The sequence below is a fragment of the Callorhinchus milii genome, unplaced genomic scaffold (assembly GCF_018977255.1).
Source record: "Callorhinchus milii isolate IMCB2004 unplaced genomic scaffold, IMCB_Cmil_1.0 Scaffold4, whole genome shotgun sequence".
Taxonomy (NCBI): domain Eukaryota; kingdom Metazoa; phylum Chordata; class Chondrichthyes; order Chimaeriformes; family Callorhinchidae; genus Callorhinchus; species Callorhinchus milii.
Window position 1 is genome coordinate 61,355,008 of NW_024704745.1, and position 27,910 is coordinate 61,382,917.

The 27,910-nt window shown below is 41.7% G+C and overlaps 2 protein-coding genes across 3 annotated transcripts in view; both read left to right on the forward strand.

The window, feature by feature from the left end:
- Positions 1-12,304, forward strand: part of LOC103172467 (interleukin-18 receptor accessory protein) — a 35,765-nt gene extending 23,461 nt beyond the window's left edge. Inside the window, exons 9-12 of the mRNA XM_007885225.2 lie at positions 497-645; positions 3,995-4,144; positions 6,538-6,705; positions 11,619-12,304. Of these exons, the coding sequence (XP_007883416.2) occupies positions 497-645; positions 3,995-4,144; positions 6,538-6,705; positions 11,619-11,992 (841 nt within the window). The 3' untranslated portion in view covers positions 11,993-12,304. The remainder of the gene's footprint in view (positions 1-496; positions 646-3,994; positions 4,145-6,537; positions 6,706-11,618) is intronic.
- A 1,347-nt stretch (positions 12,305-13,651) lies between these two features.
- The window catches only part of slc9a2 (solute carrier family 9 member 2), a 36,002-nt gene continuing 21,743 nt past the window's right edge, over positions 13,652-27,910 (forward strand). For both annotated transcript variants that reach the window (XM_042334472.1, XM_042334473.1), the window contains exons 1-3: positions 13,652-14,120; positions 20,709-21,172; positions 21,978-22,228. In XM_042334472.1, the coding sequence (XP_042190406.1) occupies positions 13,826-14,120; positions 20,709-21,172; positions 21,978-22,228 (1,010 nt within the window). In that variant the 5' untranslated portion in view covers positions 13,652-13,825. The remainder of the gene's footprint in view (positions 14,121-20,708; positions 21,173-21,977; positions 22,229-27,910) is intronic.

A 27,910-nucleotide genomic window follows, 5' to 3' on the forward strand; every position in this document is an offset into this window, starting at 1 on the left:
GTGTCAATGTCAATTTATGTAGGATCCTTGAATGCATTTTATTTTAAATGCAGTTTGCATTGATGTAGCATCCTTCATGTAAGATACTGTCCCAGAGTGCTGTAGAACACATATTAAGTAAAGATGTTGGTAATATTGGCTTCATTCTGCCTGATACTACTTTGAAAGTAGAATGAAATTATATTTCACTTTGCAAAATTGATAAGTCAATAAAAAATTGAATATATTGTTTGTTAAATCATCTTTGGTAAGCTACAGTACATCATTAGTACTGAAAAACATCTTTAAAAATGCTTTTTCATCTTATCTGTAAGTTTACCGACCTTTGGCAATATGACTATCACCAAAGATCAGTGAATGTCACAATGTGACACTTAAATTCCCCACCGGTCTGAACAGTCAATTTTTTTGCTACATTATCGCAGCAAAATCTATTACATTTCTTATCTTTATCTTTATTTTTACATTAATTGCAACTTGTCTGTATTGTCTCAAGGACTGTTGAAAACACAATTGAAGGATACACATTAATTCTAAAAGCCAACTTGAATAAAGTTTTTGAAGAAGACCTTGGGATCAATTTCACGTGTTTTTCCCAAAATTCACAGGGGTATTCAGTCGGCATTCTGAGACTCCAGGAAAAGGGTAAGAAACAAGTACATACTGCTTTCACTGCTGCTCTTCGTAAAAATAAAAAGAAGTAAGAATTTGTGTTAGGACTACTAATTTTGCAAATATTTCAGTCAAACTAAGTTTTAGATACAACCAGAGTAATGCAATGAAGTTGTCTCCATCACTTGCATGAAATAGTCGAAGAGGTAGGTTTAATGTGGGACTTAAAGACAGACACAGAGGAGTCGAGACAAAAGGGTAAAGACGGGGCATTCTAGATGTTAGAGCTGTGGTGGCTGAAGGCTTGGCCACCAATCATGGCATGGAGAGGATGGTGAGCCTGAATTAGCTGAGGGCGAGCAGAGGGGTGGGGTGCAAGATCACAGATAGGGAGGTTCTAGGGCTTTTAGATGGTATTTAATTACCATAAGTTCACAACACGATTGCCCATAATTCAATACTTAGTGGCAATCTCAATACCATACAAATTTATATTGTGCCTTTCGCATCAGGACTACAGCCCAAGACACTTAACGATCCTTGGCTTGGCCAACTTGAATAAAGTTATTGAAGACTACAACAAATTGCATTTGCATGTATATAGCACCTTTCGTAGCAGGAGGACATCCCACCAAAAACAGTTGATGTGTCAAATAGTCCAAATAAATAATATTACTTGCATTCCACACACCTAATAATAATCCCTCCAAAAAACAAAACAATAATAAATTGGTCATTTTCAATCCATGACTGTTTGTGGGACATTGCTGTGCGCAATTGTCTGCCGCATTTCGCCCACAAATATACAGTGAATTCACTTTACAGTCTATTCTGTGAAGCGCTTTGAGATGCCTAAAAGACGTGAAAAGTGCTATATCAAATGCAAGGATTATTATTTGATATCATGCATATCGTTTCATCAAAACATCTCGAAGCACTTCACAGAATTTTATTTTAAAGTGCAGTGACTATATATTTGTAAACAAATCAATAACTAATATTATCTGGTGAATTGTTGGCCAGGAAACCAGGAGAAACTCCCTTCTCTTTTCAAATAGTGCAACTGGATCCTGGGACCTTGGTTTAACGTTTCATCCGAACGTTGCCACCTTTGACAATGAAGTGCCTTTCCTAACACAAGATTGTCAGCCTAGACCTGAACCCACCTTTCTGATTCAAAGGTGTGACTGCCACCAACTGAGCTGATTAATTGATGTTTGTAAAAATGCATTTTTTGTGCTATTAGGTCAGGGAAATGTTGTCCATGAAAGAGTCCAGGTTTGAACAGTGCAGATGTGGGGAATGAGAGGATAGTTTATAAAGTTTATTCTAGATTGGTTTTGGGATTCAGTGAACATCTATGCATAGTTCTCCTTTGACAGCCACTCTGGGGTCCCCAAGCCTTGGCTCTTGCCAACCTGCGCCTAAAACTTTCCGGAATTAGGTAAGCAGGATGCATCCCTCCAGGAAGAGAGTGTGCATTCCATTCCAACAATCTATCTCTGAGATTTCCACATGTAATAATAATAATAATAATAATCCTTGCATTTGATATAGCGCTTTTCACGTCGGGAGGACGTCCCAAAGCGCTTCACAGAACACACTGTAAAGTGAATTGACTGTATATTTGTGGGCGAAGGCGGCAGCCAATTGCGCACAGCAATGTCCCACAAACAGTCGTAGATTGAAAATGACCAATTTATTATTGTTTTGGGTTTTTGGAGGATTATTATTAGGCGTGTGGAGTAAGGAAACTTGCCCAAGGTTTCGCCCTGCCTGGAATTGAACTCAGGTCTCTCACTTGCAAAGCGAGTGCTCTAACCACTGAGCTACAGGACTCCACATGTAGGTGGGATGCATGGAAATCTCAGCTTGGTTTGGATGCTCTTAAGCATGGTGATATGTTTCCGCACATGTCAGACACCCAGCTGATAAAAAAAAAGCAGATAGAAGATAAATAATAATAATCCTTCCATTTGATATAGCATTTTTCATATCTTCTAGATGTATCAAAGCCCTTCACAGCATATACTGTAAAGTGAATTGACTATTTTTGTGGGTGAAACAACGCAGCCAATTGGGCACAGCAGTCATGAGTTGAAGTGACCAATTTATTATTTTTTTCTGGGGGGATTATTATCAGGCGTGTGGAGTAAGAAAACTTGTCCAAGGTTTCACCCTGATGGGAATCGAACCCAGGTCTCTCACTTGCGAGGCGAGTGCTCTAACCATTGAGCTACAGGACTCCACTGGATTTTCCAGAGGAAGGTCATCTCACAGTTTTCTTCCCAGAGTGTGTTACCTGTATATGAAGCTTTAAAATTCATTCTAAAATATTCCAAGGTGTGAAGTTTATGTGTGGCCCGAGGCTCATATACTTTTTTCATTCTCAACTGAACACATATCAGGAATCAAACTTGTGAACTTCTGGTTTCATGGCCTAGGGTTACAGTAGATTATAGGTGGACCTAGCCATTAGGACCTGGAGAATCGGATTTTAACACACAGAACATTTCCTCATACTACTTAATATTTATAACTTTCTTTTTATTATTTAAACAAACAAGTTTCAAAGAGGATGTTTCTACTTACCCTATTAAATGGTCTTCACAGACTTGTGACAGAACAACTGCCAAACAAACCAGAAGAGAAACAATATTGAAATTCAACTGGTTTGTTACAAGAATAAACTGTGGGATGTCATGTCACAGTTTTCTTCCCAGAGTGTTTCACATTGATTTGAAGCGTTAAAATTCATTCTAAAATTCTCTTAGATGTGTGGTATTTCAACTTAATTTACAAGGAAATGAACAGAAACAAAACAACTAACATTACAAGAAGCTAATGTGCAGGAAGTATATAAATAGATGAACCAGATGAACTTTTTCATTAACTTTCTACTGCTGCTTTTCAGAATTAACTGATTGTCTCCTCATTAAGCCAAGTATCTACCATATGTACATCATATGTTAACCTTGCCTGAATCTTTCATGCTCAAAATTTGTCCTTAAAAAGATAGAAGACAATTGGATTTTTATAACCCCTTATCCCCTTTAAAATATTTCAAGGATTTCCCAAGTCAAGTGGGGTGACGATTTGTAGGCAAAAATTGCCAGCAACATTCCATGCACTTAAATGATGAATTCAATTAAGGGCTGATTATATTAATTAGAGATACTTTAAAGAGTTACACAAAATTTAAAAAGGAAACTACAGGATGTGATTCTTATCAAAGTGGTGTTTATCATTATTATTATTATTATCACATCACATACCACATTCCCCCCACCCAGTTTCTGTTATGAAATACATAGTTCGGGTGCTAAACTGTGAGTACACTTTGAACAATGTTTTATTCTTCCTTTTCATGTTTCTCTTTCAGCGTCCAATACCCACCAAATAAAAATAATAACAATACCTATCTCAGTAATATTTGTGGCTACCACTTGTGGGTGTATTGGAATCTACACATTTTGGATTGAAATTGTTTTACTTTACCGACACTACTGCTCAAAGGATGAAACCATTAACGGTAAGACAAATCGTAGGCTACAAATTATACTGTGTTGGGTACAGCTCAAGGCCAGCATCAGACTGAACCAAACAACAATAACAAACACTTATATAGTGCCCTCCTCACAGAGTAGCATCTCAGAGCATTTAACAGTGGCTGAGCCTGACTCTGAGTTGGTGGGGAGGAGGTGGCCGTGAGCATGGTGGAAGAGGAAGATTTTCAGGTGGGAACTGATAAAGGGGAGAGAGGAGGCAAGGCGGAGGAATTGAGGGAGAGCATTTCAGAGTTTCGGGGCGTAGTGGCTGAAAGCACAACCTCCGATGGTGGCGAGGAGGGTGCGAGGGATGAGTAGGAGGCTGGTGCCAGTCAAGCGAAGGCGATGGGTAGTGGATTAGGGAGTGAGGAGGTTGGAGAGGTAGGGAGGTGCCAGCAAGTGAATAGATTTGAACACGAGTGTGAGGATCTTGAAGTCAATCCGTTTGGTGATGGGGAGCCAGTGAAGTCTGGCCAGAACTGGCAAGATGTGGGTACGGAGTTTGGTCTGGGTAAGTATGCAGGCGGCAGAGTTCTGAATGAGCTGGATCTTTTGAATAGTGGAGACCGGTGAGGAGTGTGTTTGAGTAATCCAGGCGGGAGGTGACAAACGCACGTACGAGGGTATCGGCTGCATTTGGGGAAAGGTAAGGTCGGCGGTGGGTAATTTGGTGGAAGTGGAGGAAGGTGGTCCTGGTCAGGGACTGGATGTGGGGGAGGAAGGACAGCTGGAGGTCTAATCGGATGCCTAGATTGCGCACTGGTTCAGTGAGGGAAAGCCCAGGAAGATTGAGGAGTTCAGATCAGCAGGACTGAAGACGTAGATGGGAGCCAAGGAGTATGCCTTCTGTCTTGTCCACATTCAGCTGCAAGAAGTTTGCACTGCAAGAAGTTTGCACTGAGCCAGCACAGACACTACGGCTTCTATGTTGTAAATTTCTGTGGTTTGTGGGGGAACAGGTGGGAGTGGTACAAACATGCCTCAAAACTCTGTATTAGCGAAAGGGGAAGAAAAACAGCAAAGATTCCTGCTCCTGGTCACTATTGCCTAAAAATACACAACACTTTACAGTACATCCTACAGAGTGCTTCAAGATGTTGTGATAAGGCACTACATCAAATTCGAGTATTAGTATTGTCCATGTTGGAAAATGCATATGTGGAGATTGAGTGCAGACTGTATTAGGCTCTCCTGGAATCTATTCAAATCTTCAAGACTGAGGTGGATAGATATTTGTTAGGTCAGTGTATTAAGGGATATGGGTCAAGGGCAGGTAATTGGATTTGACATATAGATCAGCCATGATCTTATAGAATGGCGGAAAAGGCTCGAGGAGCTGAATGACCTAATCCTGTTTCTGTGTTTCTAATGCAGCTGATGAGTGAAAGGCTGCCAAAAAACATTGTCTGGGTTCACACATAGGAATGGCCAGTTGAGTTAGTTATGAGAGGGCAACGTGTACCAATGAAGCCATACCCCAGCATGAAGCAATGACAAAAGGGAAAATAAAACTAGTTTCAGAAATATTTTCTGTATTGCATTGCTTCTTGTATTAAACACTGCAGCATTTCTTACTTATTTGAAAAAAAACCTCTCCTAATTTGTTTGCATCTCTAAAAAACATTGAATAAGCTCATAATTTTAGTCAGCCGAGTGTTTGACACACACGGAAAACCATCATTATTTTTAAAAGTCTCCAAACGAAACCACTGAAAGGTCCACATGCATATTGTTTTTGTTTTTCTGGTATAGAGGAAGCCCTATCTTCAGACAGGCACACCCTGCTTCCCTAATTGCAGAGTATAGGCACAAGTTGACAAGAAAATTTGGGGACTGAAAAGTATGAATTGGGGCTACTGCTCGAGTTTTAGGGGCTTAAACTTTGCCATGTTAAATCAGGCTCTGGAGACAGGTTCTGCCATTGTTAAGTGCACTGATCTGCTACCCTGTGTGGAGAGTGCTATATAAGTGCAAGTTGTTGCAAAACTGTTGAGTTTACCATTGTGAATACTGGCAGACTTCCTGTTGCTTGTCCAGCTAGGACCACCTTATTCATTAGGGATTTTACAATGTTAACAAGAGCTGAATGGGAAGAATCAAAGCCCTTAATGTTCAGTCTGTTACTCCACATCTCAAGAAGAAGTCAGGCTGGCTGACTCAGTGTAATGTGTACCTTGCTCAGGAAACGGACTACTGAGATCACCACAAAGGGTCAACTTGCTGATATTCCATTGCCATACATGTCACCTTGCGACCAAAGCTCCAAAGATTCTCCACTTATTCCCTCCTCCTCCTCCAACCCCCCAGATAATCTTTTATAACTAAAGTATTGCACATTTTTAAAAATGTCTTCAATCCCTTTGTTCCTTTCTTCCAGATGGGAAAGAGTTTGATGCCTTTGTGTCATATGCAAACAGCTCTTCTTCAGATACACGTGATACCATTACAGAGGACAGATTTGCACTGGAGCTTCTTCCAGCTGTACTGGAGAAAGAGTATGGATACAAACTGTGTCTGTTTGAGAGGGACGTGTTGCCTGGCGGAGGTGAGTCCGAGTTTTACATTATACTGATTATCATGCTTCAAGTGTAAGGGACGCCTAACTTTATCTGCATGCTGCGCTGAAGATTTAAAAAAACGTCATTGACACTATAAAGGTTCTCCCACTGAGTGTACAATATGTGGAAAAAGTGTCATTTGCACACAGCAAAATCCCACTCACTGTCTTGAGGTGAATGACCCATTTATTTTTCTTTTGTCTAATTTCCTTTTAAAATTGTTTAAGTATTCTATTTTAACTATTTTTTTGGTACCCAAGTCCTAATAGTTCTCTGTGCAAAATAAATATATATTAAATCATTGCATCAGTTGGATGTTGCCAAGTCATTCATTTTAGTAACAACTGAATAGAAGGGAAAAACAGTCCAGAAGCTAAGAGCAAACATGATGGCCAAAATCATCCTGTTTAAAAGCAACAAGCTCTAAAGTGACACACGTACCTCAACACATAAAACAGAATAATGGGAATAAAATTGCATTAAAATAATAATCCTTGCATTTGACAGAAGGTAATCTGACTCACTTGGTAGCATTCTCGTCTCTGACTCAGAAGATGTGCGTTCAAGCCCCAAATTGGGACTTTGAGCTCATACTCTAGGACAGAAGGAAGTTTTTCTTTATCCAGAGGATAATTACCAACTGCAATAAATTACCAGATTGAGGTCAGGATACTGGATTAAAAGACAACTTTAACATCCAATACAAAATTGCATTTGTATGGTACCTTTCATGTCGGGAGGACATCCCAAGGCGCTGGACAGACAGGGATTTGGACCTGAGCTGGGGGACGGGATCAGGGAAGGTGGCCGAAGGCTCAGTTGAAGGGGAGGCTTTTGAAACACGCCTTGAAGGAGGCAAGGGAGGGAGCAAGGTGAAGGGAATGTGTGATGGAGTTTCATAGGGTGAGGGCATAAAGGCTGAAGGCCCAACCACCAATGGTGGGGCAGGCTGGGCGGGGAATGTGGAGCAGGCCACAGCCACAGCCTGCTGAGCGGAGGGAGCAAACAGGTTGATATGGGAATGATATGGCCATATCAAGAAGGATGAGTTCAAATGGACCAAACCTTCATTCAAACAGCTCACGATCTTCTGATTGGAAAAATAAGAGAGTCTGTAACAACTGTGTTTATATTTATAGCATGAACTATGCGATTGATCAAAAAAGCATGGCCTCTTTCACTACAGACCTTTCTATTGAGGTCCCAGTCACTATTGCTTCTAAACATAACTGTGATTCACACCAGTACTAGTATTTCCTGTTCTTATTGATGTTATTATGAATGTTATGGTCTATTTGCACAAAATACACAATGTTTTTAGCTACTAAAATCATCAAAAACATAGCATGTTAATTGGTTTCTCACCCTCATTGGGTATGGCATGGCAGCCAAAGACTTTTCTGCGTAACGACCTAAATCCACACTTCATTACCTGGAAGAAACCTATAGAAATGAACATCTATTTTCAGAAGTTACATTTAACAACAACTTTATGGTACTTTTCACGTAATGTCTTGGAGGCCCTTACAGAGCGGGTGTTGGACACTAACAGGGGTAGGAGAGATGGTTGGAAAGAGCCGCAGATCAAACTGAGCAGCAAGGCTGCGCACTGCTTTTGTGCTTTTGAGACAGCGGCAGCGGCGGTTGATGAAACCAGAATTGGAACACAAAGAGATGTTAGTGGAAAATCAGGAGGATGGCTTCCAACTTCTCCTGGTTAAACTGTAGGAATTTAAGGTTCAGTCAGGGAATTTGATGATTAATAGGCAGCCAGGCAGTACATCAGCAGAGCATGCTCAAGGCTAAATGTAGAAAACATAGCAACACAACACCACTTTCATTTGTTTTTTTTTAAATCTAATGGTTATATTACTTGGCATTGTAAACATTTTCACAGAGATTTTTATCATTTCTTATCTATCTCTATCTAGTTTGTCACGTAGCACCACTGATGATTTTTTAAACAAGTTTATAGGGTGTAGATTCACACTTATAATGGTAAATTTCAAAACAAAATGATTTTGATAAAATGCTCTTACTGACATTATCTTGAATTTTATGGCTTTTTCACAAAATGCACAAAGTGTTCAGCCACTTGTGTATAAAAATATCAAGCATTGGAAATAACCAGCTGGAAGTGTTTGAGATGTGATTCATACAGACCTAGTGGTCACATCAAACTCAAACTGTTAATCTTATGGATTCCTGTAGCTCAGTGGTTAGAGCACACGCTTTGCAAGTGAGTAGACCTGAGTTCGATTCCCAGCAGGGTGAAACTTTGGTCAAGCTTCCTTACTCCACACGTCTGATAATAATCCCTCAAGAAAAAAAACCAAATAATAAATTAGTCACTTCAATCCACGACTGTTTGTGGGACACTGCTGTGTGCAATTGGCTGCTGCATTTCGTCCACAAATATACAATCAATTCACTTTACAGTATATTCTGTGAAGCACTATGAGAGTTTAGAAGACTAATGCAAGGATTATTATTATCATCTTTTTCTTTCAGATGTTAATCAATCTCCAGCACATTAAAAGCATTAGTAGTAGCTTGGTTCAGTTAACAATAATAGTTTACATTTTATACATTGAGAAGATATCTCAAAGTACTTCACACAACTGACCGGGAAACCGAGTGGTTGGGTGGAGGGTTGACTGAAAACATGGGAACCTACCGTGATTCTGGGTCTGGATCTGAAGATTGTGAGTTCAAGCCTCATGTTAAGCTTTGAGTTTATAGTTTAGGCTGACATTCATTGCAGTCCAATGACCAGGTATTACAACAACAACAACAACAACAAGATTCCATTTATAGAGCGCCTTTCACGTCAGGAGGACGTCCCAAGGCGCTGCACAGTTTGGTCATGACCCGAGCAGGGGGGAAATGGTCAGGGTGAGGGGAGGGAAGGGAGGGAGAGAGGAGGGGGAAATGGTCAGGGTGAGGGGAGGGAAGGGAGGGAGCGAGGAGGAGGAAGAGAGTCGAGAGGGGAGCTGAAGGCACGGTCAAAGAGAAAGGTTTTGAGACCGGCCTTGAAGGAGGAAAGGGAGGAAGCAAGGCGAAGGCACTGGGGGATGGAGTTCCAGAGCCTGGGGCTGAGAGGCTGAAGGCCCGACCACCGATAGTAGGGCGGTTGGGGCGGGGGACGTGGAGCAGACCGGAGCCAGAGGAACGGAGGGTACGGGCAGGTAGGTAGGGGGATAGTAGGTTGGAGAGGTAGGAGGGAGCAAGGCCGTGAATGGCCTTGTAGGTGAGGATGAGGATCTTGAAATCAATCCTCTGGGGGATGGGGAGCCAGTGGAGGCGAGCGAGGGTGGGAGTGATGTGGTCGCGAAGCCTGGTGCGGGACAGTACACGAGCTGCAGAGTTCTGAATGACCTGCAGCTTGTGGAGGGAGGTGGCGGGAAGGCCGGCGAGGAGAGAGTTCCCATAGTCCAGCCTTGAGGTGACAAAGGCGTGAACCAGGGTTTCAGCAGCGTGAGGGGTGAGGTAGTGCCGTAATCTGGCGATATTCCGGAGGTGATGGAAGGCGGTGCCAGTTGTGGTGCGGATGTGAGGGAGAAAGGACAGCTCAGGGTCGAACAAAACGCCGAGGTTCCTGACTGGCTTTGAGAGGTGGAGAGTGCAGCCTTGGATGCTGATGGTGTCAGCGCCTGAGGTGCGGAGGCGCTGACGTGAGCCAATCAGGAGGGCCTCGGTTTTTCGCACGTTGAGCTGAAGAAAGTTGTCTCTCGTCCAGGACTCGATGTCGGACAGGCAGGCTGTCAGGACATCGGTGGTCGTGGAGTTGAGAGTAGAGGAGGAAAGGTAGAGTTGGGTGTCATCCGCATACATGTGGAAGTTAACCCCATGTTTGCGGATGATGTCACCAAGGGGGAGCATATAGAGGGTGAAGAGGAGGGGACCGAGGACAGAGCCCTGAGGGACACCACATGAGACAGTACGGGGGGTGGAGGAGAAGCCATTCGTTGAGACGAAGTGAAGACGGTGGAAAGGTAGAGCTAAACCATTCAAGGACAGTGCCTTGAAGGTTGAGGTGGGAAGACAAGCGGTGGAGTAGGATAGCGTGGTCGAACGTATCGAATGCTGCCGATAGGTCGAGGAGGACGAGGAGACAGAGGGAGCCCTGGTCACAGATGGTCAGGATATCATTGGTGACCTTGACCAGGGCAGGGCAGTTAGTACAAATGAGAATTTAACAATTATTGTCAGTAAAGTACCTTTCCCTTACAAATATCATCATAGCCTCTGACCCAAAAGGTTGCAGGTTCAAGCCTCACATTGGGACTTAAAAGTTATACAGTCTAGGCTAGCACTACAATGCAATGTTGGAGGTGAGCTAAATTGCTGAAGGTGCAGTCCTTCAGATGAGATGTTAAAGCAAGGCCCCATCTGCCCAATCAGGTTAACGTTTGGGATCCATGGCACTATTCAAAAAGAGAAGTAAGGTTTTCCTGGTGTACTGGCCAACAATCCCCCAAAATAACATTGGCTGCTCACTTAGTGGCTGTTTGTGGGACATTGTTGTGTTCAAAATAGCTGTTGCATTTACCCACAAAATACAGTCACTACACAGTATATCCTGTGAAGTTCTTGGAGTCGCCCTCCTGAAGTGAAAGGCACTGTATCAAATGCAAGGATTGTATTCATTTACTTAATGCCACCGTGGAGCCTTGACATGACAAAGACCAGAATGTATAGTAACTGGTGTATGCTCCACACTGCTATAGGTAAGTAGGCAAGACCATCAGTCTACATCTTGTCCTTGTAAACTAGATAACCTATTAGTCTTGCAATAGGTTTAAGTGCTCTGAGACGCTACCCAGGGTGGAGGGCACTATATAAGTGCAAGTTGTTGTTGGAAGAAATATTAATTTTGTCATGTTTGTCTTTTGGCCAGCTTACACCGAAGATGTTATCTTGAGTATAAAGAAGAGCCGACGAATAATAATTGTCCTCAGTCCCAATTACATCGCACTAACTGGATCACGAATATTTGAACTAATGACAGGAGTCAACATCATGTTTGAAAATTTCAAAACAAAAGTGATTTTGATCAAATTCAGCCCTTTGCCTGAAATTAACACCCTTCCGCAAAATGTTAAAAAGGCCATCAAAGTATTACCAGAGATATCTTGGAAAGGAAGCAAGTCTTCACTTCCGTCCTCTAAATTCTGGAAGCAGCTCAGGTACTATATGCCAGTGAAGAAGAACAGTCACTTATCGATTGCATACTCTAAAGAGCACGAGACTGAATATAAATTCTTAGTTTGATGGACAAACAAACATGTATATACACCATTGTTCTATTTATCTATTCATTCATTTGATGTGTCATTTATTTTATTGTTGCGTATCATATAAATTTTACCTAATCCTTTTGTTATATATCACAATACAATTACAGGCTCAGTATATTTCTCTATTAAATGAATTCTATTTGATTGATATAAAGTTGAAACTTTGAGTTTGAATATATTATTTCCAATAATAATCCAGAATCCATGTGGTGCCTGCAGTTACTGACCACATTATTAATGTGCAATTTCCTCTCAACGACATGAATATCCTGCATGACGTTGATAATCTTGTACGTGGAGTCCTGTAGCTTAGTGGTTAGAGGACTCGCCTCGCAAGTGAGAAGACCTGGGTTCAATTCCCGGGCAAGGCAAAAGGTTGGGCAAGTTTCCTTACTTCATCTGCCTCGGAGGGCCGGCTCGATTCCAACATTCCGTGGCCAAACATGTCACCTTGGAGCCAGTTCAGCTCCAAGGAGCCCCCGCTTACTTCTCCACCTACCAAGGAGTTTATTTACTAGTTGGTCATCTGACAAGCCTGGGTTTGAGCTCTCAATAATACAGCTATTCACAAGTTAAATATAAAATAAACACAATGAGCAGTACACTTCCTTTTCACATCATCTGTGAACTATTCAGTTCAGTCTACATTTTATTTCCTTACACATAGGACAGGGTGTGCAGATCTGCTGATTCAGGAAATCAACACAAGTCTGTGGTCCGGATCCCACAAAAACAAAAGTCTTGCCTTTTTTGCAGGAAGTTGCAGGTCTTAGAAAAGAGTAAACACAAAACAACCTTGATATAGTCCACACAAGGGAAAACGCCTAGAGATACTCAAATAAATACAAAACACATTGCTAACTTGGCTGCTGGCCAAAAGGGATCAAAGTTGACTCTGCTGAATACACTCCTGGTCCAGTCCTGCTATTGCCACGCAATGCACTTGTTCTAATTCACAATCCATGAGCAGACTTCTTACGACAGTCTGAAAACGTTTGAGAGCCCATAACATCGCCAACAGCAACATCTGGTGCTCAGGTTTACAAACTGTCCAGGGCCGGGGTTCAGCAGCCCTCTCCCATCCAATCTTGTCCTTCAGCAACTATCACACTTCATTTCCATTTTGGTTCATGCACGAATGATTAAATAGGTTATTACAGAGTGGCCTTCAGCACTTGCACGTACTCTACTCTACACCGATACTGCTCCGGGTCCGGGTTATCCTGAGCAAACCGAGAGATTACCTGGTCCTTACATTGGCTCCTTTCACCCTACAAACCCTTTTGTTGCCACAAACCGCTCCTCCCCACACGGGACAGGTGAGGGCTGAAACTGACACCACTGCAGGAATCTGGTGAATGCGACTCTGCGAAGGCTGTGAGCGTTCCCGGTGCAGACACTGCCACAGCGGTGCGCGATGCCCAGACGGACCGGAGCGAACTCCGGATTATTGGGGTCGAATTCACTCGACTCACTTGAACTCGATTCGCCTGAGACCAGAAACCGAACCAGGAGAACGCAGTGGGAAAAATAAATAAATGATGAGTTGATGCAGTGTAGTGTTGGGGGCGGAGGTTTCGCCAGAGTTGTTCCACCTGTTAAACCTGTTGGACAGGAGGACAGACAGACAGACAGACAGAGCCACCCAGACAGTCTGGTGTTGCAGTGATTCAGTGACACGCTGTGTCACACGGTTACTAGAAACCCAGAGAAACGAGTGATCTCTCCCACATGCCATGGAATCCAATAACTTGACCAGGACATTCTGACCAGAGAAGACCAGAGCCGGGAGGTCTCCCCTGGGATCATGGTCAGTGGAGCAGTGCCTCTCACCTCCCCACTCCCTCTGGGGCAGAGTCCCCTCGTTCCTCTCTGGTGTGTTATTTTATCCATCTGCAGTTGGAGCACCGTTGAGGCCAATCTGGACAATGTCTCGCTCCCCACCGGGGAAGGAACAGGTGGCAATGGCCAGTATGCAGATACTTCCAGAGTGTACACAGACCAGGATGAACGTCTCAAAGTGTTTTCTCTGGATTACAATAACGTGCAAATTCCCTTTGAAATCACCCTGTGGATACTCTTAGCTTCTTTGGCTAAAGTTGGTAAGTTTGAAGGAATCTGGACACTGCGGTGCTGCGATTAATAATAATAATTCTAATAATAATAATAATAATAATAATTGCATTTGATATAACGCCGTATGTTAAAACATCTCAAAGCGCTTCACAAGAACATACTGTAAAAGCGAATTGACTGGATATTACGTGGGCGAAATATTAGCAGATTTTGGTTATAGTGTATTATTTATTGTTAAGTATCATACGCATCAAATGAGAATAACTTTTATTGGGGCTGTTATCTAATAGCACTCCAGCGTCCATTCAGAAAAAAAAACATTGCATTACTTTTTCCAATGTTAAGTTAGGAAGTTGCTATTTTTGTGTGTGTTCAAATACCGGGAGGAGCCTGATTTTTCCTTCCAGGTAGATAGCAAAACTATTCTTAAAGGGGCAGTGTTTTCATGATATCTGCTTATGGGGTGCGTTTTACTTTTGGTTACTGTGGGATCAGTGAGTTTTCTGATCCCGATGGATTAGTTTTCAATTGAATGAATGTTCTTACATTATGTCTTTGAAGCCCCACAACCCATTGATCTCATTTTTTTTCAGACTACTCATACCTTCTCCATTTACAACATGAAGCTTTATCTCAAATGACCTCTTTGTCCCATTCTTAACAACCGATCCTCGTATTATTATACTATTATATTATTATATCTTCTGTGAAAAGAAGTACAGTACATTCTGATGTCTGTTCTCAATTTCCCCTTCACATCTCTGACCTTGTGCCTCTTGTCCTGCTGCCTCGGGTTGTTTTCAACTATATTCTGTCTTCACTATCTTATATTAAGTATAGAGTCATGGAAATTTAAGGCACAGAAGGAGACCATTCATCCCATGAGTCTGCACCAGCTTTCAGAGCAAGGTGTTCATTCAATCCTACTGCCTTGCCTTATCCCCATACTGTTTTAAGCCTCTACCTTTCCAATAGTTATCTACTTCCTATTATCAGATATATCTTATATGCATTTGGTTCCCTCTGAGACTTCTCTTTATAAAGTTGTAAAACCTTAGTTTACCTAATTGTCTCTTGTAGCTTATCTGGATCAGTCTTGTTTTTCTTCTTATACTGCTTCAAAAGCTTGGGCAGCCTATTACATTTAAAATTACATTTTAATAGAGCCTTTCACGTCGGGAGGACATCCCAAGGCGTGGACGGACAGAGTTTCGGACCCGAGCTGGGGGTCGGGGTCAGGGAGGGTAGAAGGCAGTAGGGGGAAGCAGGGAGATCAAAAGCATGGTCAAAGAGGAGGATCTTGAGATGGCTCTTGAAGGTAGCAAGGGAGTGGGCGAGACGGAGGGACTGCAGGATGGAGTTCCAGAGGGTGGGGGCAGAGTGGCAGAAGGCCCCCCCGTCAATAGTGGGGCGAGTGAGGCGAGGGATGCGAAGTAGGCTGGAGCCCGCTGAGCGGAGGGAGCGAGCAGGATGATAGGGGATTAGGAGATCGCAGAGGTATGTGAGAGAAAGTCCATGGAGGGCTTTGAAGGAGAGGATCTGGAACTGTATCCTTTGTGTGATGGGAAACTGGGCGAGGATGGGGGTGATAGGGTTGCGAAGCTTAGTGCGAGAGAGGACGCAGGCTCCAGAGTTGTGGATGATCTGCAGCTATGGAGGAAGGAGTTGTGGAGGCTGATGAGCAATACGTTGCATAGTCAAGCCTCGATGTAATGAAAGCTTGTATGAGGGTTTTGGCGGCCTGCAGTGTGAGACAATGGTGGAACTGGGCAATGTTGCAGAAGTGGGGGAAGGCAGAGCGGGTCAGGGCACAGATGTGGGGTAGAAAGGATAGTTGAGGGTCAAAAAAGACGCCAAGGTTCCAGACTGGCTTAGTAAGGTGGAGTGTGCAACCATGGATAGTGATGCTGTCAGCGCCTGCGGTGAGGAGGTGCTGACGGGAACTAATTAGGAGAGCCTCGGTCTTGTTGACATTCAACTGAAGAAAGTTAGCTCTCATCCAGGTCTTGACGTCTGACAGACATTCTGTCAGGACAGCAGTGGTCGTGGAGTCGAAGGTGGAGGCAGAGAGATAGAGTTGGGTGTCAGAGTTGGAAGCTGGCGCCATATCTGCGGATGATGTCACCAAGAGGGAGCATATAGATTTTGAAGAAGAGGTAACCAAGGACAGACCTGAGGAACGCCGCACGAGACGGTGTGGGGGCTAGAGGAGAAACCGTTTGTGGAGATGAAATGGAGGTGGTGTGAGAGGTACGATCTGAACCAATCAAGGGCAGAGCAATGAAGGTTGAGGTGAGAGGAGAGGCAGTGGATGAGGATAGATCTGTGTACAGTGCATTCTGATGAGAACCCCTTACAACTTGAGTTTGACTTTAGGGATTTGAATCAAATTGATTAGGTATTATAGCCAAACATCAATTTATTTCTGCCTCCTACTGTTTGGACATGGTGAACAATGGCTCAACGCTAGGCCTCACTGAACTTCCTCTCTGCCAAAACTTATTCCATCCATGGGCCTCGTGGGAGTAGCTTTAAAAATATAGTATTTCCTCACTGCTGCTTTGGAGTTTCATCTTAGACTATAAGTTCAAAGTCCGACATGGGTCTTGAACCCACAACCTCCTTACTCCGAGGCGAGAATTCTACCATCCGAGCCAGACTGATATCTGAATAGCAGCAGGTTGGGCATTCATTACTGGCCACTCATCACTGGTCTCTGATTGTCAAGTGCCTAAATAGTTGCTGTTCAATTGGTTACAAAAATCAATGCTATTCAATCGTCCACAAAATATATGCAGTGAATTTACTCTGAAGTGCTTTAAGACATCTCGAAGATGTGATAAGGCACTATATCAAATGCAAGGCTTATTATTATTACACTATTGTAGACAATTCAAAATCATTGGAACCCTTAAAAACATTTTTTACAAGATATACTTTTTGTGCTGGATCAAACACAGGCCTTAATAAACAATGATAATCCTTACATTTGGACATTCCAAAGTGCTTCACAAGATATATTGTGAAATGGTGTCGCAGTGTGTTTGAGGGTGAAGGCTGCAGCCAACTTGGGTACCGAATGAACCACAAATAGCCATGAATGGCCAATTTTATTGGCCAAAGCAACAGGAGAAATTCTATTTTTGAATAGTGCCATGGGATCTTTAACGTACACCTGAGCAGGCATGTGGGGCCCTCCTTTTAACATCTCGTGTGAAAGACGGCACCTTTAACAATGAAGCAATCTCTCCCCTCTCCCCCCCTCCCCCCAGCACTGCATTGGAGTGCCAGTATAGACTGCATGAGTTCATGTGAGGACCTTCTGATTCAGTAGAGTCAATGGCTATCAATGGAGGCTGGCTAACACAAAAAAATCAAAGTTGTACTTTTCATGCGCAAACCTTTCCTTTGACTTACACGAATTGAACTTTTAATACTAACCGTACTGTTTAAAAAGGATCAAGTCATACTTCAGTGGCAAAGTGATTTAGAAAATTAACATAAATGCGAAACTTTTTTTATATCTGAATGCAGCTTGACAGAAGGTATAAAACTATTGAGAACCTACTTTTTTCATTTATATAATTTTCTCCATTTATTGGAAACACAATCTAGGAAAAGTATATCAGATCTATTTTTTCCATTTGTATAGATCGCTAGAAAGCGGGCAAATAGGAGGGTTAGGAGATTTTTCTTTCAAGAACAGAGTGGTTAGGATATGGAATGCTCTGCAGGAGCAGGTGTTGAGTTAGAATCTGTATTAGCTTTCAAAGAAAACTAGAAAAATGTTAAAAATGAGTAAACTATAGGGGTCAGGGGAAAGGGCAGGTAAATGGGCCTGAACGTTTGCTTTTTAAAAGAGCCAAAATGGACACAATGGGCCGAATGGCCTTCTTCTGTACTGTAAATTTGTAAGGTTCTATGTCAAATCTAGTTTTGTTCCCTTCATATCAGATCTGTCTGATGTACCCTTGAGGTTTTATTTCACTTGTGCTTTAGGCCAATTCACAACACAAAAGAATATTCATTTTGTGGACTATTCATACGGTGAATGTTTTCCTTTGAGTTCATTTCACATGAAAGACAGTTAATAAAATGGAAATTATTTATTGAGGGCAAGCTTTCAGGCACTTTGCCCACATGCTCTAAACTGTCTCTCTATTTAATTCTCTCCCTCTCTGCTTTCAAAACCAATCTAAAGACCTATCCCTTTATTCTGCTCATTCACCCACCTCCTCATCCTATCTTCCTCCCACTTGGTCTTTATAAACTGCTTTGAGAGGTCCTTCTTATATGAAAACTGCTACATGCAAATTGTGTTTCATGACTACCTACAAAATAGCCAGTCGTTCCACTTTACAGTAATTGCTGCAAAGTGCTTTGAGACATCCTCCTAATGTGAAAGGCAATGTATCAAATGCAGTGATTATTTATTATGCTGATGATTTATTATGATTTTATGAGAAATGTATGCAGTATTGGTTTGATTTGAGCTAATGTGCATGGTGCTGAGACCCATTCTTGAGAACACCAGGGGTAGGTGATTTCAGGAGAAGTGTGGCTTGCTCTACATCAATGTAAACTGCAGTATAAAAGTGGGTGTGAGTCGATACTTGTTCCGTTTCTGCCACACTTGCTTCAATGCACTCAGCATTTGATTGGATGCCTGAAAGGTTTCAATTGTGGTTTTGTTCCTGTTAGTTATAGGACAAGGTATTCAATTACCTTTAAAAACTAAAACAAACCATTTGAGTTTCACATGGTTCCAAAGGTGAAAGGAAAGCTTTAATCTCACACGGAGTTTATTCCTGGCTCCTATTTTATATAGGCTTTAATTGTACCCTGTATAATATGTTTTCAAATGGATATGACATTTGAATTAACCCATTAGGTGGAAATCATAGTGGAGAATATTGGATAGAAATAAACTGGAACCAATAGTGTGGGTAAATTGAGAACATAGAGTGAAGGTTTACAGATCTTTTGGTTTGCTGGAAATGACAGTTTCCATCACCCCCCCCCGTATTAATAAACCACTTGACTTGTGAACCAAGTCTGTACTTGCTCTGTATGTATCTGGCTTGAGTGGTTCATGGTTTTCCCCATCTTCCCATGTTACACTGATGTCATAAGAAGTGGGATTGCCGTGGGCTTATGGGCCATTGCTCCAAGCAATTATAAGCAGATAGATACAACACGTAGGCCTGTGCAGAACTACATGTGAGCTTGTAGAGCTTGAGACACTACAACACTGAGGGGTGTGAGACGATGTTGAAGATGTATTGAATGACAAAATTTAAAGACAAGCTGTGTTGAATGATTTTGACATTGCCTAGGACTGGTGAAACAAAAGAAAGGACCAATATAAATTAGGCTCTGGACTAACCAGGTAGAAGTTTGCTAATTTTGAACTATACTTGAGTTGGGGGAGGGGGTTTCAGGCCTGCGCTACATGCAAGTTATGACCGACCCCAGGCATCTCTTTGTGCTGGGACTGCAGAGGAGCAGCTACCTGATGGATAGGAGGAACAAAGGAAGCTCAGGCTGTTGTAGAGAAGACTGTTGAGTGCTACATAACCCTAAAGACTGGTAGACCCAGGAGGTATGAATACTTGGTATGTGAGCTGATGAGAGCAAATTGCTAGAATTGGTGAGTCCACCAATAGCACAACGTTAAGTGCAAACAGAAGCACCACAATTCTGTTCAAAATGCCTTGAATAGACACACCAAGTCTATTCCTCTCAATGAAACCCAATGTCCTAAAGAGTGTTTATCTCTGTGTGTAATATTTGTTTGACTCAGGCTGTGGTGTTACAATATTCTTTTTCAAGATTCTACATAGCTCTTTTTAAAAGAATATATGTGCTTCAACAACTGTTTATGTAACAGATTCTCGTATTACATAGACATTGGAAAATTCATCACTGGTGAATGGATCACTAGCCTCCATTCTGATGGCTTGCAATGTCTGAATGTTCATTAAATAATAAGTATCCTTACTATTGATATAGCGTCTTTAATGCTGCATCATATAGTATAGTTATTATCAGGAGATTAAGATGTCTCAAAGCACTTCAAAGTATTTACTGTAAAGTGCAGTTACTGTGTATTTCTAGGTGAAAGAGGCAGCCAGTTTGCCATAGCAAACTGTTAGAGTGAGAGGTCACCAAAGGTATTTGGTAAGATTGGAATTGAAAGGATTAGTTGAGGTACAGATCAGCCATGATCTAATTAAATGGCGGAACAGACTCGAAGGGCTGAATGGCTTACTCCTGTTCCTATGTAAGACCAGGGTTTTTTTTTAATTGAAAAACATGTCTACAGATGGTGAAATAAGATCCGGATGTATCTGCTGTCTTTGATTTGATCATTTACTTGTAAAAAAGTTTTTTGGAGGATACTTAAATACATTATAAACCAATGCTACATGTTAAATGAATCTTCAACAACAAATAACATTTGTATAGCGCCTTTCACATCAGGAGGATGTCCTAAGGCATTGGACATTTTTAATACGGTTTAAAGGATATCTAATTTCTACGCATTTATACTTTAGTATTATGTTTAACACTAGTTTATGTTGAAACTTACAGATGTTCCATTTTACTTGCAGGCTTTCATCTCTATCGCAAGCTTTCCACCATTGTGCCAGAGAGTTGTCTACTGATCATCATTGGTCTGCTGGTTGGAGGAATCATCTTTGCTGCTAATCAGCGATCACCCCCTGTTATGAGCACCCAAGTCTTTTTCCTGTATTTATTGCCACCCATAGTACTGGATGCTGGCTACTTTATGCCCAGTAGATCTTTCTTTGGAAACATTGGAACCATCTTGTGGTATGCTGTGGTTGGAACACTGTGGAATATAATTGGGATTAGCCTCTCACTGTATGGCATTTGCCAGATTACAGCTTTTGACTTGGAAGATATCACGTTACTGCAGATACTATTGTTTGGTAGTTTGATCTCTGCTGTGGACCCTGTGGCAGTGCTCGCAGTGTTTGAGGAAATTCAGGTGAATGAGCAGCTTCACATCCTGGTGTTTGGAGAGTCGCTTCTGAACGATGCTGTCACTGTGGTAAATTCCTTCTTTCTCTCTTGTTTCTCACAGAATTATGTTTTACTTTTGGTTCCAAACAGTGCCAATCGGTGAGCCGGCAATAAATGTAAGGGACAGGGAGACGGTGGAAACAGAAAGTGTTGATTCTTTGAAGAACAAATTAAATAGATTTCTGTTAGGAAATAATATCTCAGGATGCAGTATATAGTTTGGGACATGACATGTGCATGCGACTGCAAGGATGGTGGAAGGAGAACTAGATGGACCTTGGTCTTCTTTCCTTTAGCAATTCTTATGTTCTTAACAAAATGAATTAATGCCTCTATCCAGTAGCTTCATTTAAAGTTCTGCATTATCCGTCTTATTACTCTATAGATTCCTCTTTTCCTATTTTTGGAGCTAGTTTCTAGTTTCATATTGTTCACGTTTCACAGAAAAGGAATTCAAAGTAGAAAGTTCCATTGGAAGACTTTTCTGTCAGTCTTTTGTGCTACCATGACTTTTTGTCACTATGTGTTTCTCCTCTCTCTCTAAATCTCTCTACCTTGCACTCTCCCTTTTTGTTCAAAGCCCTACTAAAAGCCTACTAATTTATTTTAAGTCATCGCTCTCCCACCCATAATTCTATGCCTGGCTGTACACCCATTCTCTCTGTGAAATGCCCTAAGCCTTTCTGCGAGTACTGTATGATGCAAGACATCATCAATTTGTTTCTGAATGTTTGTCAGAAAAGCTGTAGCATATTGCCTGATTAGCAACACATGCATTTCTCTGTAACAATTAGCTAATTTTTTGCTACACTTTTTGTGTTTATCTCTTTCAGGCACTGTACAACTTGTTCCAGTCATATTGCACGATGCAGACCATTGAAACCGTAGATGTGTTTGCTGGAATTGCAAAGTTTCTTGTGGTGGGCATTGGTGGTGTAGTGGTCGGGATTATTTATGGATTTGTTGCAGCCTTCACCACTCGCTTTACTGAGAATGTTCGCATAATCGAGCCGCTGTTTGTCTTCTTGTACAGTTATCTCTGTTACCTCACAGCAGAAATGTTACATCTATCAGGCATCATGGCGTGAGTATCTCTTTGCTATAAATGCCAATCAGAAAATTAGAAATTCCTTTGTTTGCAAACTGGTGATACTCCTTGCTGAGATTTTGGTGGTATTCCCATAGAATTACATGGACTGATATAGAATGCTACAGAATAAATTGGCCACTTGAACCAACTAGTTCACACAGTGTTTACGCTCCACATGAGAGTCCAACCCTCTGCATCCCCTCTCCAGTACCTCTCTATTCCCTTCTCGCACATGTATGAATCCAGTATCCTCTTAAATGGTTTAATACAGATAAATGCAAGGTATGACATATAGGGTATAACTAATAATAATGGTGCAGAAATTGCCAAGGGAGAAACTGACGGGAATCTAGGTGTGTTAGTTGACTCATTGCTCATTACGTCTGCATAATGTGAGGCAACACTAAATAGGGCAAACATAATCCTGGGCTATATTGCTGAATCAGTTAAGTTTAGATCTTCAGATGTCATACCCAAATTGTAGTCTCTGGTCAGGCTGCACCGAGCCTCCTGTATACAGTTCTGGTCACCACAACACAAGGGAGGCTGAATGGGGCTTAGAGGCAGTACATAGGAGTGCAAGGGTGATCCCCAGAGTTAGGAGCAACAAATACACAAGCCAACATTCTTCCGTCTTGAGAGAAGATCGATTCATGTATTTTTAAAAATATAAATGACTCGAAAATCCTGTAAGTCCTGCAGCACAGCGGCTAGAGCACTCCGCTCGTAAGCGAAAGACCTGAGTTTGATTCCTGGCAGGACAAAACCATTGGGAAAGATTCCTTAATCCACGCGCCTCTGTTTAACTAGGGCTAAGTAGGAACCCAGTTGTTAGTCGATTGGGGGATCGCTTTTCCTTCAAAGGTAATAATTCCTTCAAAAAAATTATAATAATAAATTGGTCATGTGGGACACTACTGTGTGCAATTGGCTGTCGTGTTTCGCCCATAAATATAGTCAATTCACTTTACAGTATATTCTGTGAAGCGCTTTGAGACGTTTCGAAGATGTGATAAGGCGCTATATCAAATGGAAGGATTATTATTATTATCTAGACTCTGGCTGTAAGATCATTTTATCTTCAAATTTAAGATTGCATAGAATTGTGAAAAATTCTTTTAAAGACCAGCTGCAAATTAATGAACTTAAATTTAAAGACAAAATGGTCTTACAGGCAAACAGTGGGTGGAATTTTAGGCCCTGAATCTGCTAAGAATGTTACAATTTTCAAAATTATTTGCATTTATATAGTGCCCTTCACCTGGAGTTGCCTTGTTGGGATTGCTTTTTAGGGTGGAGCTTGACCCTTATGACAATAGTTGATTGCAGCCCTGTAGCATAGTAGTTAGAGCACTCGCCTCATAAGTGAGAGGACTCCTGGTTCGATTCCCGGCAGGGCGAAACATTAGGCAAGTTTCGTTACTCCACAAGCTTGTGTTTACCTAGCAGTAAGTAGGAATCCGGTTGTTAGTTGATTGGCAATTCGCTTTCCGGGGATACTAATCCCTTTAAACATTTTCAATAAAAATATTAATTTGGTCACTCAATCCACGACTGTTTGTGGGACACTGATGTGCGCAATTGGCTGCTGCGTTTTGCCCACAAAATAGTTAATTGACTTTACAGTATATTCTGTGAAGCACTTTGAGACTTCTCAAGGACACGATAAAGTGTTATATCAAATGCAAGTATTATTATTATATAGCTTTCTAGATAGTAAGTGTGGATCTACAGCATACCTGTGTTGTAAGCAGACTGTGACCTTAGTGTGATGCATTATAACAAGATTGTTGAGATACAAATGTATCGAATTGGAGTAGAAAGCATGTGAGTTGGGGAGAGCTTTCCCTTATCGTGAATTTCAAAGTTCGACTACGCTAGAGTAAGATGGGAAAAGTGAGCATTAGTCTAGGGCTTAAAGGAACTCTGGTTTTCATGTGGGAGTTTGTGCATAATTGAAAAAGGTTCATCCAGCTTCAGTGGCTCAGTGCTCTGTGTTGGCTAGGCAACACTAGGCAAACCAAAGGTTTGTAATTCAACTTGTGCTGTGCTGAGTTTGAATGCTGGGATTGACCTTGGGCTTGTGTCAGTCCTTGTCCGGTTTGATTGCTGCTTGATAGCTCCTGGAAAGTGTTGTGTATGGGTGTTAGGTGAGAAAAGGAACGAATTTGACTGCAATGCCCCATAGATCCAATAGCTAGTTGAGCCCGACACTCCCTTGTTGAGATTCATGTATAAAGAATACAAACCTGAGTGAGGCACTGGAGGGAGAACAACACTTGTGGAACTTTAGTCCAGAATGAGCAATTAAGGAATCTTGTTAAGAAATGTTTACTTCTTTGACCAAAAAATGGAAATTAAAGTACGTGATGGATGAGAGCAATGTGGCAGTCATGATGGAAAAATAGCTGTTCCTGTCTGCGAGTTGCAATTCAATGGTTTAGTTTAAATATAAGTTGAGGCCTTGTGTTCATTGGAGATAGTGTGGTTTTCGATGAAGTGGATGCTTAACACAGAGTTTCTGTACCGCATGATGAAGAGGAAACCCCTGTAAAAGTTTAAGCTTCATGTGTACACACAGGAAATATATAGTTCTGTAGAAATCAAGCTTGATAGTGGTTTTCTTTTAACCTGAACAATGCATCGCATGGTAATAAAGCCTCTGTGGTCGTCTTATGTACTTTGTACTTAGTGGGTCCTTTGCAAAGGGCATTCTGTTTTAAAAAAAAATTATTTGTGTTAAAGATTTACCTCCCAATCAGTTGAGTACTGGACCGTATCTCAGAGCTGTCAGTTGCGTGAATATACCTGCTATTGGGAACAGATTTTGCTTATTCTAGGATCTTGGGACGTCCTCCTGATGTGAAAGGCACAACACAAATATAATTTATTGTTATGTCCTTTGGTGGTTTCAAGAGCACAAATTGACCTGATCTAATCAGGGCTGATGGAAATTGGAGGGGATGGGGTCAGACCCATCACAGTGTAAGCTGAAGTCATCAAATTGACCAAAGTGAATTATTAATAATTAGATTAAATTACATTTGATATAATGCCTTTCACATCAGAACAACGTTTCAAAACGCAGGATTTACTCTTAAGGGTATTGACTAGACTCCTCTACCAGCTGCCTTCACTCGGCGGCTACCTCTAGCTTACTACACGTCCATTGGCCCCTCCGCTCCACCATCGGTGGCCATGGCTTTAGCCACTACACCCCAAAACTTTGAAATTCTCTGCTTTCCTCCTCCTTGCCTGTCTTCAGATCACACCTAGAGACCTCCTCCTTTGACTGTGCCAATGGTCACCTCTCCCCCTCTCCCCAGCTCGTAGTTGAGTTCTGCCACTGTTAAGCATTCCAAGATGCTACCCTACATGAAGGGCACTATATAAATGTAGTCAAGTGTCTGACATATGCAGAAACCTATCATCATTGGTCATGATTATATAAAGTAGACTCATAGTTTCACACATGGTTTCCAACTACACATGGAGATTTTCTTGTGATTGGAATGTGAACTCTCTCCCTGGAGGGACATACTGTGCTTACATAATTCTGGAGAGTATTAGGCACAGGTTGGTAACGTCCAAGGTATGGGGATCCCAGAAGATTGTGTTTGGGGTACTGCTGGGGTTAAACCAGCTAAAACTGCATAGTACTGTCTGCCAAGCTTCCTGTTGCTTGTCCAGCAGGACCACCTTACCCATTAGGGTTTTGACTTACAGGGCTATCAAAAGCCAAGTGGGATGAACCCCTGCTCCCATTAACTGTTCTGTCCTTTCACATTCTGTTGATGAGCCAGGGCTGACTGGGCTGTTGTCGGCAAAGCTCTGGAGTATTACAGCCAGCTCCGCTCCAAGGAGATTCCGCTTCCCACTCTTCCCCACTCACCACCAAAGGAGGATAGTCACTAGTTGAGTGTCAGACTGGCTCCCTGAAAGGGTAGGGATTGTCGGTAAAGTAGGGCACTGAGATTCAGCATAAAACCATGTGTTTAAAAACATTGTCAGGATTTAAATAGAACATCTGAACTGCTCTAGTAGTAATAATAATAATCCTTGCTTTTGATATAGCGCTTTTCACGTCTTCTAGACGTCTCAAAGCGCTTCACAGAATATACTGTAAAGTGAATTGACTATATATTTGTTGGTGAAACACGGCAGCCAATTACACACAGCAATGTCCCACGAATAGTCGAGGATTGAAGTGACCAATTTTATTATTGTTTTTTTTCTTGAGGGATTATTATCAGGGGTGTGGACTAAGGAAACTTGCCCAAGGTTTCACCCTGCTGGAAATCGAACCCAGGTCTCTTCGTTTGCGAGGCGAGTGCTCTAACCACTGAGCTACAGGACTCCACTTTGTCTTAACAAGTGTTTTTTGTTTTACTTCATACACATTACCGAACCCCCAAAACTAGCAATAGAAGCGTAGGGGAAATAAATGGAGGTTTGTGGTCTGGTAATTATCACTGGTAATAATGATCACATAATTTCCTGCTCTTTTACCCTAAATGTACGCTCTGATTCTACAAACTGATTCTCAGGGCAAGAGAAGTCAGTTTGATTTCAGATTGTGTAGAGTTTCTCATGATCATTGATAGCATATGAATCAGCATAAAGATACTCACTGACAATTTGTTCAATAACATGAAACCATTATTAAATCTTGGAGTACCATGTACAGTTCTGGTCACCATACTACAAGATGGATACTGTGGCAATGGAGAGAGTGCTGGGTAAAATTACTAGGGTTTTTCCGGGGTTGAGAGGGTACAACTATCAAAAAAAGTCTAGTGTAGAGCTTTTTTCCCTGCGGTTGGCAATTGGTTTGGGTTCATTATGTGAACATAAATAGACTAGTTCCATCTCTTGGTAAATCCACAATATAGGCTGATACTCAGTGCAATACCTTGTTGAAGTACAGTTGTATCTTTTTGATGAGATGTTGAACTCAGATTCTGTCTGCCTGTTCAGGTGCGCTCATAATAATAATTATAATAATAATCCTTAATTTTGATATAGTACCTTTCACATTAGTAGGACATCTCAAAGCTCTTCATAGGATTTACTGAAAGTAACTGCTGGAACTGTTTCTATTCGTAGGTGATTATAATTATAGGACAAGTGGGCATAAATTTAAAAGAGAATTAAATGTGCGCGTGTGGCATTGGAGTATCTTAGACTGTGGCAAAGGGTTTATTATTTAATAATGATGATAATAATAATAATCCTTGCATTTGTTATAGCAACTTGTATGTCAGGAGGATGTCCTAAAGCACTTCGCAAGATTTACTGTGAGATAGAATCACTGTATTTTAGTGTGCACAGCAATATCCCACAATGAGCCATGAAATGAACAACCTTTTTAATTTGGGAGATTATTAGCCAGCACACTGGGAGAAACTCCCTTCTCTTTTTGAGTAGTGTCATGGATTTTTAACATTCACCCGAACAGGCAGACAAGACCTTGTTCATGTTTCATCCAAAGGATAGATTCCCCAAGTGTCTTCTTAGATTATGTGAGTTCCAGTCCTGATGTGGGGTTCGAACCCAAAACTTTCTCACTCAGTGATGAGTGTTATCAACTGAGCCAGGCTGACACACAGAAAGAGACCATAAAATAGAAATTGGCCATTCAGCCCAACTAATCCATGCCAGTGTTTGTGCTTCACA